General features: G+C 46.7%; 1 protein-coding gene across 2 annotated transcripts in view; it reads right to left on the bottom strand.

The window, feature by feature from the left end:
* Window positions 1-5,309: 5,309 nt before the first annotated feature.
* The window catches only part of INPPL1 (inositol polyphosphate phosphatase like 1), a 142,626-nt gene continuing 133,637 nt past the window's right edge, over window positions 5,310-14,298 (bottom strand). For both annotated transcript variants that reach the window (XM_068266559.1, XM_068266558.1), the window contains exons 27-28: window positions 11,908-12,041; window positions 5,310-6,855 (exon numbers count right to left, since the gene is read on the bottom strand). In XM_068266559.1, the coding sequence (XP_068122660.1) occupies window positions 6,765-6,855; window positions 11,908-12,041 (225 nt within the window). In that variant the 3' untranslated portion in view covers window positions 5,310-6,764. The remainder of the gene's footprint in view (window positions 6,856-11,907; window positions 12,042-14,298) is intronic.

Genomic DNA, 14,298 nt, shown 5'->3' with positions numbered 1-14,298 from the left:
TCACTTGCGGGAGCGATTCGGCCGGAACCCCCACAGAATTCGCGGCGGAGGCTGCGAATCCCATAGCCGTGCATGGCACGGCTCATGGGATCGCCTGAGATCCCGCCCACCCGCTCAGTGCCGGCGTGCGTCTGCGAGACGCACGCCGCACTAGTGGAAACGAGCCCTTACAGACCCGGCAGAAGTTGTGGCCACATCTCAGGATGACAGGATCGGTATAAATGCTCAGACAGATGGGACACTCCAGCTCCTGGCTCAGATCAGCGGACGCCATCGCTGCAGCAGATGAGTGAAATGAAAGAGAATGTTTCTTATTCTCAAAAGTCAGAATCCAGAGGAAGTGGTTGCATCATTATTATAGGCCGATCCCACACCTCAGATTTATTCATACAGGAAACTTAAACCTCCTGTACATAATTTATTTTATTTCTCCCTCCCCCATCCTAGGGTTTCCTCAAAAAGTCTAAGATACTTACCTAATAGAGGTCCTCATCGTTGGCTCGTCTAGAGGGAAAGCCCAGCCACATCGATCCCTTTAAAGGGACCCTGAGCAGGCATTAAAAAATAAACTGGTGCTTACCTGGCGCTTCCTCCAGCCCCCTGTAGCCCGCGAGGTCCCCCGGCGTCACCTGGCTCCTCTCCCGGTCCCGCTGGCAGCTCCGTTATAGTATGACTTCGGCTTAAAGTCATCAGGCCTGCTTCCCACTTTGCCGATACACGTCATCACAGAGCCGCCAGCAGGAACGGGAGAGGAGCCAGGAGGACACTGGGGACCTTGCGAGCTGGAGGAAGCCCCAGGTAAGTCACAATTGTGCCCAGGAGTGCTCCGGGTTCCTTTAAAGAGAACATGAACATACCTTGGTACTTACCTTGCATAGCTTTGCCTTAGGTCTGTGCTCCAGTACTTAATAGGTTGATGCATAGTACTTTGCCTGAAGTATTATATTACAGGGTTAGAGTTGGCCTCTGTGGCTACATAGAATTGTGCAAGTTTTTGCCTCTTGTCATTATTTTTAGGGACAAGTGTTGTTCGGGCCAAATCTCAGGAAGGGCCAAAAAGGTCCACTACTTGGGCGGTAGGAGGGCTGGGGGCGGTTCACCTCTCCCTGTGCAGAGCTGGGAATGGAGTGGCTGCTCCACAGTTGTGTCCTTGCTTTCCTCCTCCTCCAATCTTCCATGCCTGGTCTGATCTCCGCCTTCTCCTCTGCTGGTGGCAAGGGGAGGGGCGGAAGGCTGATGTGGGATTTTGTAGGCAGAGGATGGCACTGGGAAGGACAGGTAACTATGATACGGCCATTTTACTGTCAGCTCTGCATAGGGGAAGGCGAGTGTACCAGTGCTGCGGCAATCAAGTGTAGCAGAGTGGAGCAGACATACCTGCTCCAGTGTGGGATATTCTACTCTCCTCCTCTTCACCCGCCTGCTCTACCGCATTCCCTAGTAAGGCTCTGAGTGCATAGTCCATGTCTAAGGCTGGAACTTTTTTCACCGCTACTTTCTTGTAGTTCTTCTTCCTTATGCAGCAGCCCTTCTCTTATTCCATAAGCAGCCCCCTCTTCCATGTGTAACATCCATATACATGCTTCTTCCATGTACAGCTTGCTTCGGGCAGCAGCTCCCCTCTTGCATTGGTTGGCACCTCACACGCCCTCCCCAGTTGCAGCCTCCATTTCCATGTCCGGCCACCCCATTGGACAGCAGCTGCCCAAGACCCAGGCCTCTCCAGAAATCTGGCCCTGCCCATGATGTGAATATTAGTTTAAGAGAAGTGTGTGTAACTTTTTGCACTTCCTCTGGGAGGGGAGGGAACGGGATTGACCACATTATGCCATGAGCCAGAGGGTTAAACTTCTGAAGTTGTTTACATGTTTGGCATATCAGATCTTTAAATAAAAGTGGCAAATGAGCACATGTCCCTCACACATATCTGTGTGCCCCACCTACAGACTCACATGTCCCTCCCACATAGCTGATGCCCCACCTACAGACTTATAAGTCCCTCCCACACAGCTGTATCACGTGTCCAGTACACAACTGCATGCTCCTCCTACAGTCTTACATGCTCTTCCCCCACAGCTCTTCCTGCAGGTTCGCATGTCCCTCCCACACAAGTGTATGCTCCACCCACAGATGCACATGTTCCTCCCACACAAGTGTATGCCCCTCCTACAGACTCCAATGTCCCTCCTGTCAGAATCCACATGTCTCTCCTGTCAATCTTCAGCAAGAAACACATTGGCCTCAATTCTGGTAGCTATGTGAGGTAAATATTTTTTGTCGGCAAAATACCTCATGCGGTATTTTCCTCTTGTTTTTTAGCAATTCTGAAAGATTTTTCTGCATTTCTGAACATGAGGTAAAACATGAGGTAAAACATGCAGTAAATACATAATGGCCTCGATTCATAAAAGTGCTGTCGGGAAGGTAACGTCGAGCGGGGAAACACCGCTGTCGGTATTTCCGCTTTCAGGGTGGTAATTCATAAAAATTTTGCTACTTGTGACAGGCGTGCGGAGATATTCCGCTGTAGGCAGGCGTTAGGCTGTCGGGAGACATGCGGAAACAGGGGAAGCAGGCGGAATCCCTCCGTGCGGTGTTCTCTCTGCAGCTGCTTGGGAGGTCTGTCCCATTCACTGCAATGGATTCCGCACGCTTCTCGCCACATCAGAGGTAGCGGTAATACCCGTCCGCATACCGCTACCTCTAATCTTTATGAATTGACATTTGTTACTTTTGCTATGATAATCACCGCGCAAGGCGGTGATTGATCACTCTGCTCGTGGATGTCGGCTTTTCATGCGGAAAAAGCCTTTATGAATACATATTTTGCTGTGTGGTCGGTAAAGTGAGCGGTTTTCTGCATTTCCGAATGCGGGAATGCTTTATGAATCGAGGCCAATGTGCGGTAAAACATGAGGTATTTCAGTGGATAGCATGCGGTAAAAAAATACTAGTAGTCTTAAAGCGGAATATAACCCTGCATTTCAACTTTGCATTAAAACATTATTTACAGCATATTATATGCAACCAGCATTTTTTTTTTACTAGACCAGCAGTGGAAGGGTTACACACAGAGCTTTAACGTTCAGTGGATAGAAATGCAGACGCATCCGAAGTTTAGATAGATACATTTAAGTAAACACAATGTAACAAGTGTGGAATGTGACTCACTCTCTCTGACTGTGCAGGAGCTGGAGGACAGCCAGAGAGTGTGTAACATTCACCACTTGTTACATTGGGTTTACTTAAATGTATATATCTAAACTTCGGATGCGTCTGCATTTCTATCCACAGAACTTTAAAGCTCTGTGTGTAACCCTTCCAATGCTGGTCTAGTAAAAAAAAAATGCTGGTTGCATATAATATGCTGTAAATAATGTTTTAGAGCAAAGTTGAAATGCAGGGTTATATTCCGCTTTAAATTGTCTTTCATGAGTTAGGATAGTCTTTAGAAGATTTTTTTTTTTGTGGGGAGGAGTATTTCATTATGTAGCAACCTACGCAAAGTATATTTATAGGCATCCCTTAAAAAAAAAATATCCAGCAAATATTTGGAGTTTTTTTCTACTATTCTTTTCTATTACACGGCCTGAATAGGAACTCCACTAAAACAGCAATAGGAACTCCACTAAAAACTGCAAAATGCATACAAATTGACTTTACCTCCAGGTACAGGCAGGTCTTACACTGATGGGTAAATTATGTGCTGACATGCTCCCTACTGTCCATGAGAATAGCTATTTTCGGGAAATGAATGCAAATTACCGCACAAATTACCTCATGAGGTAAAAAATGACTAAAACCTACCAGAATTGCTAAATGTCATTACCTCATGAGGTAAATTACTGTACATGAGGTAATTTGTTTGAAAACCCTACCAGAATAGAGGCCTATGAGGCTTACGCAATGAAGCAGGACAGGAAGCCACCAGGCAAATCACAGTTCAGTAACCACAGCAACCACCCAGATTTAGGTTTCCGGCAGTGATCCTTTAAAGGGACTCCGAGCAGTGCAGAAACTATGGAAAGATGCATATCATTTTAAATCTCTCTTTCTCCTCTTTCCAATGATATATAAACCGCCGTCCTACGCCTTTTAGTTTTCGCTATTGAAATTGCCGCGGCCGCGATTTCGATCGCGAAAATAGAGAACACTAAAAGGCGTAGGGCCGCGGTTTAGGGGTCGCCAGAAAGAGGAGAAAGAGAGCTCCATAGTTACCTTGTATTACACAGGGCGACTTTTTCTCAAAGTCAGTAGCTCCATTCAGCAGAAAAAGTCGGCCTGTGTAATACAATGTAACTATGGAAAGATGGATATCATTTTAAAGCTCTCTTTCTCCTCTTTCTGGCGACCCCTAAACCGCGGCCCTACGCCTTTTAGTGTTCTCTATTTTCGCGAATTTCAATCGCGAAAACGAAAAGGTGTAGGGCGGCGGTTTATATATCATTGGGAAGAGGAGAAAGAGAGCTTTAAAATGATATGCATCTTCCCATAGTTTCTGCACTGCTCGGAGTCCCTTTAAGTGCAGATTTGTGATTGGACGTTGTGGGTCGGTGCACCTGGGGAATTCTCGCTGCTTGGTGTCTCCAGAAGAGACACTGCTCAGTCTGCGCAACGCCACGCAGGATGGGTAAAGGTCTTAAAGCAGACCTGAACTCAGAAATTCCTTTCTGCTCTAAAAGATAAGCAACAGCATAATAACTTTTACAGAAAAAACATTTCTTTGTTACAGTTGATACAAATCCTGCAATACATCTGCAGTGTGTCTACTTCCTGCTTTCAAGGAAGCAGACATTGTTAACATCTTGTGCTTTCAAATGTGCTTATCTGCCGTGGCAGTCATGTGACACAGGGGAGAGATCAAATTACAACTTGCGATTAGTCACAGATGTGGGAGAATTATACAGGCTAAACTTTCTAAATACATACAGGGTGAATTTCTCTATGTTTCCTTCTGTCCTGTGCAAGAGTTTAGGTCCATTTGAAAGGGAACCTTAACTGAGAGGGATATGTATGGTTCCTTTTAAGCAATACAAGTTGCCTGGCTGTCCCGTTGATCTCTTTGGCTGCAGTAGTGGCTGAATCACACACCTGAAACAAGCATGCAGCTAATCCAGTCTGGCTTCAGTCAGAGCACCTGATCTGCTGCATGCTTGTTGAGGGGCTGCGGCTGAAAGTATTAGAGACACAGGATCAGGGGGATACCCAGGCAACTGGTATTATTTTAAAAGGAAAAATCCATATCCTTCTCAGGTTAGGTTCCCTTTAAGTGACAACATGAAAACCTGAATAAGGCAAAACCACAACAGTTTACGGGTAGCATAAAAAACACCATTTAATTATGCGAAATCTCGATCCACAGAGATCTACATGAAAAGGTCATACATACACGCATGTATTAATGTACATTCTGAACAGGTAGACGTATAAACCTGAGCAGCCGCTAGGGGGCGGCGTACAATGTCCAGCAGTAAGTGCCTATATCAGCGGTACACGTGCTGTAGTGCTTGGGTACACAAATTCTAAAACGCGCTCTCAGTCTTCAGCCAACGGAGAACTCCCAACGCCAAGGCGGGAGACGGACAATCGGATTCCGAATAATGACATTCCAAATGTTTACGGTAAATCAGTCTCTTGAAAAAACAACAACAAAAAAACAACACAAGAGCACCCAGAATGGGATTCCCTTTTATAACGGCTTATTTCCTCTGAACGACTCGGTTCCTCTCCGCACAAACCATCGGCCATTTTAACCACACTGACATTAATCTCCACAGTCCAGTCTTTGAAATCTCTGACCAAAATTCCCTGGTGTCGACGCCCTTCTGGCAAGGTCCGGCACAGACCCTCTCTTAGGAGACGCCCTCTTGACAAGGTCCGGCACAGACCCTCTCTGAGGAGACGTCCTCTTGGCAAGGTCTTGCCCAACCCCTCTCTAAGGTGAAGCCCTCCTGGCAAGGTCCGGCACAGAGCCTCTCTGAGGTGGCGCCCTTCTGACAAGGTCAGACCCAGTCCCTCTCTGAGGAGATGCCCTTCTGGGAAGGTTCAGCCCAGACCCTCTCTGAGGTGATGCCCTTCTGACAAGGTCCGGCACAGACCCTCTCTGAGGTGGCGCCCTTCTGACAAGGTCTGGTGCAGACCCTCTCTGAGGTGATGTCCTCCTGGCAATGTCTGACCCACACCCTATCTGAGGTGACGCACTCCTGGCAAGGTCTGGCGCAGACCCTTTCTGAAGGGACGAGCTCCTGGCAAGGTCTAACTCACACCCTATCTGAGGTGATGCCCTCCTGGCAAGGTCTGGCCCAGTCCCTCTGAGTTGACGCCCTTTAGGCACGGTCTGGCGCAGACCCTCTCTAAGGTGGCACAAGTCCATCGGGCACAAGATGACACCCGGAAGCCTTTTTTAGTAGCACTAAATGAATACAAGACTCCATTTTGGTGTAATTTTAAATACACAAAAGAAATAACATTTTAAAAAAATCATCTCCATTCAGTCGAAGCTTTAATAAAATAATAGAAAAAAAATTCCCCATGTCAGAAAATGTAATCGAAGACGGAAATGTATAGAAGGACAGCAATGAAAGGCTCTCAATGGCTGTTGTCCGGCAACAAAGAGCAAACAGGAATATCCTGCGTAAGGCTTCGCTCCTCGCTAGGCCCCGGGGCTACCAGAGCCGAATAAGGTGCGTTGTCATGACCACGCCCGCTGAAGGCCACTGTGAAGGGGATAAGGCCACGTGTTGAAGAGTAGAAAAGGCAACAGGTCACTTCCTCAGCTGTAGGTTCTCCAGAATAATCTTCTTGTGGGACGGATCCCTCACCCCGGCCTCTTCCAAGTCTTCTTCCACAATGTCGCTGATACGAGGGAGAAAAGAAATATTAGAAAAACAGAACAAGAGCCTTTCCAACATACTCACCTCTATAGTGAACCTGCCACTTTCTCACACATAATAAACCTACAATAAGGTCGCAAGACATTCTTACTTAGTATAAGTGCAATTTTCATGTTAAAAGGAGTGTGAAGCTAAAAAAACAAACATAAAAAAACAGATACCTAAGGAGCCCACGATCTCTAGCTACGCCACTGAGTGAGTTTGAAGTGTGCAAAAAACCAAAAACAGATAGTAATCTAAGGAGAGGGAAGGCTCTGGTCCTACAGCGGCTTCCTGTTCTCCTGACGGTCTCCTTGTTCCCCCGCAGGCTCCTCCGTTTGAATCTCCCGCCGCGGGAAACTTTGGAAAAACTCAGGCTTCCGAAGACCGTCCGCCCCGTACTGCGCACGTGCAAATGCCCTCTTTCGCCCGAGTGCTTCCGAAGACAGCCGAAGTCTTCTGTGCCGGGAGATTCAAACGGAGGAGCCTGTGGGGGAACAAGGAGATCGTCAGGAGAACAGGAAGGTGCTGTAGGACCCAGAACCTTCCCTCTCCTTAGATTACTATCTGTTTTTGTTTTTTCACACACTTCAAACTCAGACACTTATTCTCAAGTGTACCTGTACCTCAAGTAGAAGGACGTCTCTGGATTGTCAAGAGGGTTCCTGACCAATCCAAGAGCCCACCTATGAGGATATCCAACAAGAGCTTGTTGGATATATTCTCGGGATCCTGTTCCCCTTGGTGTTGCGTCAGAGTGGCCATACGGCACATGCGTGAGAACAGTCCGGGGCTGCGCAATAGCACAAAGCAGATTGTGCACGGCTGAATGTTCGCACAACTGCGCATGCGTGGCCTGTACTCACAGATGCACAGTACAGACATGGTTGTACGCAGTGGCAAGCCGCTAAAAACAAGAAGGCCCCAGCACTAGATGGGCAAAGACAAGGAGGAGCTGAGAAGCCACTGGACCATCATGTAGATATTCTATTTACTACTATGCAGAGATATTTATATATGTTTCCAATATCCTGCATTCTATTTTGATACAACTGCAAAAAAATGACAAGTACAGATACCTCTTTTATCACAGCTCATCACACTGTTTGACAGTTAAGGTACATACATGAGATAGTTGTTGGCTGAAGCAACCAATAATGACCATTACGGCAGACAATCAAGTGTGTGTATAGAGGCTGCCCGATCTGCCTGATCCATCCGGTCAGGCATCATTAAGAATCTGTCATGCTGGATCCATAAAGGGAACCTTAACTGAACATTAAAAAAGAGTTTAACTTACTTGGAGCTTCTACAAGCCCCCCTGCAGCTGCCCTGTGCCCGCGCAGTCACGGAACATTCCTCTGCTCCCCCTCATTGGCTGAGTTTTGTTTTTGGTGAGTCAATTAAAGGACACTCGAAGCAAAACTTAACAATTGTATCTATCTTCCTTCCCTAAAAAATACTTTTTAAGATATTCCACAGTTTTATTTTAAGTTTTAACTGTTTTATTGTTTTTGCTCAATGACACATTCATGGAAGTATGCCAGCGCTAAAATCTATGAACTATTGACCCTTTTAATCTCTTTCCTGCTCTCAGAAGCCATTTTCGGCCGGGAAAGTGATTTATAGTTGGAATTTCTTGTCAGTGAGGGTCACACTGTAGTCACGTCCTGTCTGAGTCAGAACTGAGTCAGCCACTTACATACCTGATCTGTAACTCTTTCAGGCAGAGAAAGAAAAACAGGAACACAGCACAGTTATTTGTGTGCTAGGCACTGTACCTACCCATGTCTGTCTCATCATGTCACGTCACCTCGGGTATCCTTTAAGTGGATGGCCACTGCCAAAAACAAAACTCAGCCAATGAGGAGGAGCAGAGGAATGTTCTGTGACTGCACAGGCACAGGGCGGCCCCAAGTAAGTTAAACTCTTTTTCTATGTTCCGTTTAGGTTCCCTTTAATGATCCCCCAGAATCTGAACAGAGATCACAATGTTATTTACACGTCCCCCCATCCTGCAGGCATCCGCTCTGTCATTCGCTGTACGTTGTCGCTCCTCCCCCTTCCATAGAGGGTGTGTCTGTACAGCGTCAGTCCCTGATTCGTCACCCCAGGGACTGTATCCGATGAGCTGCAGTTATGGCATGTGGGTACTTCACTTTAGATCAGGGATCCTATCGTTTATCACTGTGAAAGGAAACCCTCACCCACAATTAAGTGCTGACCAGTTATTTCCACTTCTGTAATTACTGTTTGGTACTTTCCAGTATATCCACTATATTTATGCAATGTTTTGTTCTTAGCAATGTATACATTTACAGAACGGTGATACATTTCACAGTGTCTAAGTGTAAGTGACTTTTTTTTGGATTGTTTCTTTAGACCAGGGGTTCTCAAACTGGGTGCCGCGGTACCCTGGTGCGCTTCGAGCTTCTCCCAGGGGTGCCTGGGCTTTCATCCCCATCCTTTGTGTATTGCCATCAGATAATGCAACCGCACATTGCTATACAACGTTTCTGCATTACCTGCCAGGTAACCTTTAGTCCCGGCAGCCGCGGTTGAATTTGGACATCAGAGGAATTGGGGTGGAGGGATGGATCAGTGCGGCTTGGCCTGGATAGCTAAGGAAATGTTTGTTCAGCTAATTGGGGTCACTTACAATCTGGAGCTGAGGTGATGCTGCGTAATTAAAAGCAGGAACGGATCTAGACCAAATTGTGCCTGGGGCAGGGTCAGGTTTTGGCGCCTAAACTGCCATTCCCCATCCAAATTTTGCCGCCTTTTTAAGAATTCAACAAACTGCGCCTGGGGCAAGATACCCGCTTGCCCCCCCCCCCCCCTAGATCCGTCCCTGATTAAAAGGGGTGTTACTAACCGCTGCCCCCATGTGGGGAAAGTCTATGTTCTCTACAAGACTGACTCTTTATCCTTGTCATGTTTATCCGGGGAGATGCTGGCTAATGGGGGGATGCTGCCTCACTGAGTAACTGGAGTGGGGAATGCTGCCTAATGGGGAGTGAATGACTATTTGGAGGGGGTAATGTTGCCTAATGTGGGGGTCACTAACTATAGGGGGGGGAGGGTGCTGCCTAATAACAGTCATAATGGCATTTCAGAAGTCGGTTTAGCCGAGAGGTGCCTTGAAAGAATTTCAAAGCAATCAAAAAAGTTTGAGAACCACTGCTGTAGACACTTATGTTTAGACACTGTAAAATGTATCACTGTTGTATACAGGCGAAACTGGAAAAATATATGGTGCAAAAGTCCATTTACTTCAGAAATTCAACTTAAAAGGTGAAACTAATCTATGAAATAGACTCATTGGCCTCAATTCACTAACCAGCGCTAAGCCGTTTAGGAGGCCTTAACAGTTTGTGTGCGCAAACCAGAGCGTTCACCACAGGACCGCCTACATCACGCGCAGCGCGGCTGGGCGGTATTAATGCGCGGTGCGACGATAACGTCGCACCTGCTGCGTTGTAAACGAAGGCGGCGCATCGGGGGTGTCCCCGAAGCGGCGCACGCCCGATGTGCCGTTTTCGTTGCACCGGCTGCGACGTTTACAAGGCGCGCACTAATACCGGCCAGCTGCGCTGCGCGCGATGTGGGTGGTCCTGTGCGCAATGTAGCTTTGCGCGGCTGTAAGTTCACGCAAAGCTACGTTGGGGGCACTAATTGGCTGTCCATTAGTGAATCAAGCCCATTACATGCAAAGCGGGATATTACAGGCCTTCATTTGCTATAATTTGATGATTATGGCTTACAGCTTATGAGAACCCCATAATCAAAATCTCACACAATTCAAATATTGTGACAATGTTCAGTATTCTAGGCTCAAAGCGTCCGACTCTAATCAGCTAATTCCTCCAAAACACCTGCAAAGGGTCCCTATTTCATGTATTAGTTTCACCTTATAAGTGGAATTACTGAAAAAAAATGGACTTTTACACAATATTCTAATTTTTCGAGTTTCACCTGTAAATGTATATTGTTCATCACCGTGAAAGGAAACCCTCACCCACAATTATGTGCTGACCACAGTTATTTCCACTTCTGTAATGATTGTTTGGTACTTTCCAGTATATTCACTGTATTTATGCAATGTTTTGTTCTTATGAATGTATACATTTACAGAACGGTGATACATTTCACTGTGTCTAACGTAAGCAACTTTTTTTTCTCATTCGTTCTTTAGAAACTTATGTTTAGATGCTGTGAGGACTAGTTCACACTAGTGATGATTGAACACCTAGATGTTCGGGTTCGGTTAGGTTCGGCTGACGTCATCCAGCCCGCCTGCTCCAGCCCACCTGCCCCCTCCCGCCACCAGGGGTCCTCCCGAGAGCCGGCCTGCCCGGCGGTGGCGCGCGCTGGGGGGAGGGGCTGGGATGTGGCGGTGGTTAGTGCGGCTCTCGGGAGGACCGGCGCCCCCTGGTGGCGGGAGGGGGCAGGCGGGCTGGATGACGTCAGCCGAACCGAACCTAACCGAACCCGAACATCTAGGTGTTCAATATTCACTAGTTCACACCAAGAGTGGCTTTGCTAATGTAACTATAAGGGAGTGCAGCGTTGTGATTTTAAAAAAAAACAAAACGCAAAAATGCTGCAAGTAGCATTTTTTGGAGCAATTCAGCATGAATGAATGTGCAAAAACGCTCACTCATTCTTTCAAAAATCGCTAAGAGCTGACGGTAGCGATTTTGCTGTGAACCAGGCCTTAGAGAACATTAGAGAAATCACCTACCCTGCTCTCTTTTTCATTCTGCACTGCTCAGTCTGCTTGTTATCAGCCCTGATAAAAAACAGGTCTTCCTGTTCCTTTAGCTCCCATTCTATGAGCTTTCCACGTTGAACAAATAGTGTTTTTCCTTAGCACCGTTTTTTTGAATTAATTGCCTGGAGCTCTTTGTCGTTCCCATCTGCCAGTGTACGGCTACCTTTAAAGGCAAGTCCTGTCCAGCTGGGATAAGCTTGTGGCGGGGGAGGCCGGACAGCTACGTAATGCTACAAGGTCACAATCTCTGCCTCAGCTTACCTGAGGAATTCCAGGTCATCCCAGCCGTTGTGAATGAGACCTTCTTCATATTTCTCCATCCCGATCCCTCGCAGCCACTCGCCAACGTTGGAGCCGTCCAGACTGGATGAGTTCCGCCCGCCGTGGTACAGAGCCTGTGTGTCAGGAGGAGAGTGTCGGTTACGCTGCTGTTACTGCAACCCTACAGAGGTAACGCTAACAAACGCTACTCGTCTTTACAAGAACATTCATTATTCTCTAGCCAAGCTACATTTAATGTAAACCTGAGACGGGGGATATAAAAAATGTATGTATGTATATGTAGCTTCCTCCAGCCCCCTCTGGCCTGATCATTCCCACACTGCCGTCCTCTGCTGCCCGCAGCCTCCACAACTGGCCCCAGAAAGTCTTCCGGTCCGGGGCATCCTGCGCAGGCGCAGTAGTGCTGTGCATGCTCCCCTGCGGTGCTCCGGGCCCCGACTGGTCCACTTACTGGGGCAATTTGTGAAGGTGGCAGAGGACGGTGGTGTGGGAATGATCAGCCTGGAGGAAGCCCCAGGTATGAATACATTTTTTATATCCCCGTCTCAGATTTACTTTAACAGGAGTGTCATCACCGCTCCCCAGAAACAATTTATACTTGAAGAGGACCTGTAGTGAAAGTAACATAATGAATAAAATTGCTTATTATTTACAATATACATTTATACATTATTTAGCAAGTGAAATAATTGAACAAAACAGAGGCGCCAGGAAGAATAAAATAATTAAAACCGTTTAAAAGGAGGGATGTAGGTGGACTCACCTCCCTCAGGTAAAGACCAGCCAATGAGCCGTCAATAAACAACAACGTTTTTTATTGGGGATTCTCCAGGTACATGCAACGCGTTTCACGGGCAAACATCCCGCTTCATCAGGCAATCGAGATCGGAGAAACACATTCGAAGGTCAGGTTCTGGTGAGAATCCCCAATAAAAAAACTTTGTTGTTTATTGACGGCTCATTGGCTGGTCTTTACCTGAGGGAGGTGAGTCCACCTACATCCCTCCTTTTAAACGGTTTTAATTATTTTATTCTTCCTGGCGCCTCTGTTTTGTTCAATTATTTTGGTGATTAAGTCCACCCTGGGTGGAGGGGTGTATCCCCATTTTTCTTTTTTTCTTGTCTACAGAGAGCGACATTTTAAATACCTGAGTGGGGTCAGGTCATAGTTCTCCCCACCTGCCATTTCAGTGGTTGCCTTTGTGGTAACCCAACTTTGTGAGTATATTAACTATCGATTTATATTTACTCCTTTTCATATTGACATACTGCACCATATTGGGCTCTCTGTCTCTTTTTTGTGTTTCTCTAAAAGCCATTATTTAGCAAGTGTTTGCCCATTGTAAAATCTTTTCTCTCCCTGATTTACATTCTGAGATTTATCACTGGTGGCGACATCTTTACTGCTGTCAGGTGATCTCCAAGGAATGTTCATTACTGAGGGTTCTAAAGCCATTACAAAATATACCCAGTCTCCCAGAATGCTGGGGGCGGGGGGAATAATGAATAGCTAATCAGCCTAGGCTAAGCATCACTGGGAAGGCGGGGTTACATAATATAAAGCAATATATAGGTATAGGAAGTGTTTCTGATGCTGAAATTACCCTAAAATTGGGTATCCTGAATAATTTACTGCATTCTACCATATGCCACTACAGGGCCTCTTTACTGCATTCTACCATATGCCACTACAGGGCCTCTTTACTGCATTCTACCATATGCCACTACAGGGCCTCTTTAACAAATATGACATCACCAGCCTTCACATGTAATATACAGGTGGTGCGTGAAGGACAAGCCTGTCTGCCTGTTACAAGCACGATAATGGGGGGGAGGGGCATTAGAGTTACACATACTGAATAATAATGAGGCTCCGCTCACAACTAAAACCGCAAAACGTCGGCGATTGCCGCTGGCGTTTTGCGGGAGGGATTTTTCAGCAATTAACGCGGAAAAATCACTGGACACTGCAGCGTTTTGGGAGCGATTGCGATTAGTGGTGCTATGCATGTTAATCGCGATCGCTAATCGCCGGCAAATCGCTGCATGTTACGCGTTTGCGGTTAATGCTAACCGCAAACGTGGCAGTGAGAACACTGCCATAGGCTTACATGGGCTAGCGGTTTTTAAAAACCGATAGCATTTTGCGTTGAGCGGGAATCGCGCGATTCCTGCTCAAGTGTGAATGAGCCCTTACGAGCCACTGAATTTAACAGAAGATGCACTTTCAAGAGGAACTCTAAAAAGGTGTGTGTTGGGGGGAGGGGGGGGGGCAGGGTTTAAAAAAAAGTAGACGACAGGTTAAGAAGTGCTTATGCTTATCACCATGCAATTCATGCATTTTGTTTAATCCTCCGTGAGTCTGCAGGT

The sequence above is a fragment of the Hyperolius riggenbachi genome, chromosome 2 (genome assembly GCF_040937935.1).
Source record: "Hyperolius riggenbachi isolate aHypRig1 chromosome 2, aHypRig1.pri, whole genome shotgun sequence".
Classification (NCBI taxonomy): Eukaryota; Metazoa; Chordata; class Amphibia; order Anura; family Hyperoliidae; genus Hyperolius; species Hyperolius riggenbachi.
The sequence above is the reverse complement of the archived record's forward strand: the minus strand, read 5'-3'. Positions and strand labels throughout refer to the sequence as shown.